The sequence below is a fragment of the Ursus maritimus genome, unplaced genomic scaffold (assembly GCF_017311325.1).
Source record: "Ursus maritimus isolate PB19 unplaced genomic scaffold, ASM1731132v1 scaffold_1, whole genome shotgun sequence".
In the NCBI taxonomy this organism is placed as follows: Eukaryota; Metazoa; Chordata; class Mammalia; order Carnivora; family Ursidae; genus Ursus; species Ursus maritimus.
The window spans coordinates 1,133,371-1,138,893 of record NW_024423343.1 but is presented as its reverse complement, the minus strand read 5'-3'; the positions used below and the strand labels follow the sequence as shown (position 1 = coordinate 1,138,893).

Genomic DNA, 5,523 nt, shown 5'->3' with positions numbered 1-5,523 from the left:
CCTCGCCAGCTCACGAAGCCCCACGGCCGGCCCTGCTGGCCGCAGTCTTGCCCTCCCTCAGCTTCCCCGCCAGTCCGCCTTCACGGCCACGGCGTCCTGGTTGTCTTCAGAGTATTAGCACCAGGTCTGCCTTCCCGAAGGGGAGCACTCGGTCTCCCTGCTGTCCATGTTTATGTAAGTGAGAGCACAGACCCTGTGCTGTGTCACCGGGGACACCTGCAGACCAGCCCAGCACCGGCAGCACCGATGGCTAGGCCCCGCTAGATTGGGGGCCATTTCCTGGCACAAGTTTTCAGTGGGAAGGCTGCTGCCTGCAGAGTCCTGCCCTGCCCCTCAAGCCTGTGCCCCACAGGTGAGAATAAGCCAGGTGCGGAAACCCAGGTCCCCCTGCGCCCAGCCAGGGGCCCAGCGCGCTGCCCCTTGCCGGCCGTCCCGGCACGCGAGGAAGGCCTTTCTCTATTACGCTTCATCCCTTTGGCTTCTAGTGTGGTGAATCTGTCCTGTATTATCAACTAGCTGTAGTCAGTGGTAATGCATCTGTTCACACAACCTCAGCCCATTTCCTGTCTTTTTCTTACTGGCCCATAGAAGTTCTGCTTGAATTAAGGACATCAATAGTCTCACCTGGACCTCTGTTCCAAATACATTTTCCACTTTGCTGTTTGCCATTCAGTTCGGTCTACAGCACTTTTTCATATGCAGAAGCTTTTGTAGTCAGACATCTGAATCTCCTTCTTGGTTTCTGCGGGTAACAAACGGTACACGTGAAGTCCTTCCTCGATGCAGCCCCACGTGTTCTCCTGTATTTTCCTCCAGGGCTTTGATTTTCCATTCACAACCTTACTTGATGTGGGATTTATTTTCACGAGTGATATAAAGCTCTAATTTTATTCTTTTTCAGACAGTTTCCTATTTGTCTCAAGATCACTTCTGAAACAATCCCACCCTTTCCCCAATCTGAAATAACATCTCATATATATATACCACTCAATAATATCTTCATGGAAGAGAATTCCATGAAAAACAAAATTAAAACTGCTTCTCCTTGTTTCTTCTTTTTATCTGCCCCTCTTCACATTTTTGTTTCACATGAGGCAATTTTGTGGATTTGACCTGGTAAGCACTAACCCCTAAGCCCCAGCCGCCACAGGGCGCAGTGTCTGCTCCTGGCCCTGGTGACCCCTCGGTGTGTCTCCCTCACAGGTGACAGTTCTTAGGTGTCCTGACCTGTGCCAGGGCCTCAGGCACCAGGGACACAGTGGAGGATGAGGATGAGGCCATCAGCCCGATGGCGGATGGCTGACCAGCTAGTTGGGAGGACAGAGGAGCGGTCAGTGGCTGAGGACAGTGTGCAAAGGCATGCTGGAGGGGGCAGGGCCTTGCAGCGTGGATGAGGGAGCACAGAACCCTGTTCAGGCCTCACTCCTTGGCAGGTCAACACGTTCCAGACCGTGCTTATCACTGATGGCAAGTTCTCCTTCACCATCTTCAACTACGAGTCCATCACGTGGACCACGGGCACACACGCCAGCAGTGGGGGCGACGCCACGGGCCTGGGGGGCATCGCAGCCCAGGTAGGGGCCCGGGTCCCCCACCGGCACGACTGTCATAAGCTGATGAGGCAGGCAGGCCCCCCTACACATACCCAGTACTGTGCAGAGGCCAGTGTGAGGCCTTCTGATGCCAACCCCAGTCCAGACTCACAGAAACATCCTGAGGTCAAAGCCACCTTTGTCCCGACCCACACTGCCATGGCCTCCAAGGGCCAGCTACAGCCGAGGCAGAAGGGCCCCTGGTTCTGTGTGCTCTAACTGTCCGGGGTCTGCCCTGGCCCGTGGCCCACAGAACTGTGGCCAGCAGGAAATCACAGGTGTGAAGGGAGTGGTCAAGTGCAAGTCCCCAGGCCCAGCAAGTGCTCTCTCACGATGGGAATACCCTCACTGCTTCCTAGCCGTCTACTTTCTTCTGAGGTCACACCTGCCTCTGGTCCCCACAGGATCCAAGAGGCTAGGGAGGGAGCCCCTCCGGGTGTGTGTGAGGGGAGCATGCTAGGGCCCGACAGTGTCGGTGGCTGGGGTCAGCACCCGGCTGAGAGGTCGCTGATCAGGACAGCACAACGTGGAGGGTGGTACGGGTACCCCCGAACCCATAAAGCTCCAGGATTGCAAGGCCATCTTCCACGTGATCTCTTTGGCCATGGCCACCGTGGCGGGGGCGGGGGGGAGGTCTCAGGAAATTTACTGCAGACCATCCTGTGCCTGCCCCCCGCCCCCCCCAGGCTGGCTTCAATGCAGGTGACGGGCAGCGTTACTTCAGCATCCCCGGCTCCCGCACAGCAGACATGGCGGAGGTGGAGACCACCACCAACGTGGGCGTGCCCGGGCGCTGGGCGTTCAGAATCGATGATGCCCAGGTGCGCGTGGGGGGCTGCAGCCATACAAGTAAGAGGATGGAGCCAGCGGCTCAGGGCTGTGGGGGTGGGGGTGGCTCAGGGAGTGGGGGGATGACAGGAGGGGGCTGGACGCTGATGGGGGTGAAGGGGGTGCTGGAGGAGGGGGCAGTACGCTGGGGACGGGGCAGGCCGTTGGCCAGGAGGGCATGGCCTCCCCCACCCATCTCCCCCAGCCATGAACCTGGGCAAGTACCGGCTTGCCCCTTGAGCCCCATCTCTTCCTGGGGAGGCTTTCCTACCTCAGCTCCGGGGCTGGGACCAGGGAATCTGCTGGAGAACAGGGTTTGTGGTACAAAGTGGAGAAACCGGGGTTGCCCCTCTTTGGGGCCAGGAATCGACGCTCTCCCCTCATTCTCTCCCAGACTGCATCCTGGGCCAGGGAGGGGCACCACCTCAGTGTCCTCTATCCCCAGGACCACCTGGAAGGCAGGCGCTCTTTTCACCCATTTCTCCACATTTGCCGTGGGCTTGCTGCTTCCTGGGATTTGGTGCTTGTTACACATGGGGGGAGGGTTCACCCCAGGGCCGAAGGATGCATCCTGGCCCCTTCCCCTGTGTGGCCCTGGAGGAGGCACAGACCCTCCTGAAACATTATGCTTATAAATGGAGAGGAGGTGTCAAATGATTGATTTAGCCACTCTATGGAGAGCTAACCACAGGCCCTGCAAAGACCACAGTGAGGCCAGGGTCAGGAGGGTCCTAGTGGACTCGACTCCCACCCACAAGGAGGCAGAGGCCACCAAGAGGGCCCCTTCTCCACTTCTCGGAACACCAACTCTCTTGAGAGTGAACCCAGCACGGGCGGAGCCCATCCAGACCGGCCAGGGGAACAGGCACTCACTTTTCAGGGGCCAGGACCAGGGAGGGCAGGCATGCACCTGTGGGTAGGAAGGTCTCACCAGGACTGGGGATGATGCCCCAGTGAGAGATGCTGGGGGAACCCCAGCCCACCCACTCACTGGAGCACCAAATACGTCCCAGACTGAGTCTGAGCTTCGGGGATGGGAGAACTCTCAGGCCAGGGAGCCCAGAAGCCAATCATTTTGCCACTCCCCCATAGTGGCAAGTGGGACACCCAGGAATGCAAGCTCCCCTGCAGCCCCAGGCCAGTCCGCCTCCTCTGCCCACCTGGACTCTGGTGGGCCAGGGAGTGGGGGCGCTATTCGGTCTCTGATGGCAGAGAGGTCTGGTTGCTTGTCAACTCCCAGGAGCCAGGGGCTTGGGCTGTGGTTGAGGACCAAGGCACGGGTGCGGATGTGGGCTGCCATGAGCAGGCATCAGTGCAGCGTGAATGCAAGCCTGAGCAGCTGAGCAAGTGTGGGGACAGGTGGGGACTGGTGTGAGCAGGTGTGGCTGTCCGTGTGGGTGCAGCTGTGTGTACAGGTGGGAGTGTAGGTGTGGGCAGGCCCATGCCCCCTACGAAGGCTGCAGGCTGTGAGACCCTGAGACACGGGATCCCTTTCTCATGCAGACGTGCTTCTCCCGCTGTCTGTCGCAGGCTTCTGGGGGGAGTAGATGGAGGAGGCATCGCTGGGCCTTCCGAACCAGTGCACACAGAAGCTCACAGGAGCCCCCTTGCTTCCCCGTGGCCACACTGCAAGCCCAGGAGATGGAGCAGACCCCTTGGCTTTGCTGGGAAGGGAGGGCCGGGTCCCACCTGAGAGGCTGTGCGTGCACATCTGGAGGTCTGGCTGAGAAAGGCAGGTCCCGAAACGCGGCGCATGCGGACAGCCAGCACTCTGCAGGGTGGCCAGACCACGACCGGCCGAGTGACGGTGTGGCTGAGTGGGAGGGTATGTGAGAGGAGAAGGAACAGTCCAAAAGACTCCTAGCCTTGATGGTGTTCCTTCCGGGAGTGCTCCCCCTTGCTCCCTTGATGCCACGCCAGATCTCCCAGGCCCCCCTTGTAACAGGAGATCTGAGACCTTGGGGTGCTCTAGTTACCCGCCAATGTGCGCTCCTTAATTGCCAATGTCAGTAGCCTTACTTCTCCAGAGGGGTAGGGCCCCCTGAGCTGAGCTCTGTGGGCTGCCTGTCCTGGAAGGCCCAGGCATGGGCTCGGGTGGCCCTCGGGGACTGCTGGGGCCCTCTTTGGCCAGGAGGCCGTGATGTGAGAAACCCCACCTTCCAGAGCTCTGAGGGCCTTGTTTTACATGACGAGACCTGGAGGGGCAGCTGGGCCTGTGTTTCTGCAACTACTGGTGGCAACGCTGACATCAGACTGCACCCCCCCGAGGGTCTGAGGGCCCCCCCATCTCCGGTTCCCACGGGGTCCCCCTTTTCCACGTCTGTGGATGTTCTTCCCATGAGGCACACTCACGTCTTCCTGTGTTGCTGGGCACCCTTGGGTTTGCGTCTTCTTAGTTCCTCAGACAAATTTGGAAGTTGATGGATTAAAGGGATAAGAAGGTGCTGTGGGGGGCGCCTGGGTGGCTCATGTGGTTAAGCCTCTGCCTTCGGCTCAGGTCATGATCTCGGGGTCCTGGGATCCAGCCCCCTGTAGCGGTTCCCTGCTCACTGGGGAGCCTGCTTCTCCCTCTCCCTCTGCTGCTGCCCCTGCTTGTGCATGCGCGCGCGCTGACACATAAATAAAATCTAAAACAAAAACAAAAATAAAAAAAATGGTGCTATGGGTATGACGGACACTGGGGAAGCCAGAGTCCCAGCTCGGGGATCTGAATGTCAGCGGGACACGCAGGCAGGCAGCCGACAGCAGACGCACTGGGCACCCTGGGGAGACCCGGGAAGCTAACCGTGGGGGCTGGGCTGCCAGCAGACCGCACGGCCATTCCTCAGAGACGGGCCCTTTGGGTCAGGGGAGGGAAGGGACGGCTCGCTCCTTCCTGTGTCCACAGCCTCGGTGTGCCTGGCCCTGCGCCCGTGCCTCAATGGCGGCAAGTGCATTGACGACTGTGTCACGGGCAACCCCTCCTACACCTGCTCCTGCCTCTCAGGCTTCACGGGCAGGAGGTGTCACCTGGGTGAGTTCATACTGCCGGCACAGCTAGGGGCCCCAGGGCCCGAGGTCAAGGGTCTCTGTCCCCATGGTGTGGGCGCTGGGGGGGGGGGGT

General features: G+C 59.7%; 1 protein-coding gene across 1 annotated transcript in view; it reads left to right on the top strand.

The window, feature by feature from the left end:
• SNED1 (sushi, nidogen and EGF like domains 1) overlaps positions 1-5,523 on the top strand; it is an 86,841-nt gene that overhangs the window by 27,972 nt on the left and 53,346 nt on the right. Inside the window, exons 3-5 of the mRNA XM_040636307.1 lie at positions 1,434-1,574; positions 2,279-2,441; positions 5,308-5,433. Coding sequence (XP_040492241.1) covers positions 1,434-1,574; positions 2,279-2,441; positions 5,308-5,433 — 430 coding nt within the window. The remainder of the gene's footprint in view (positions 1-1,433; positions 1,575-2,278; positions 2,442-5,307; positions 5,434-5,523) is intronic.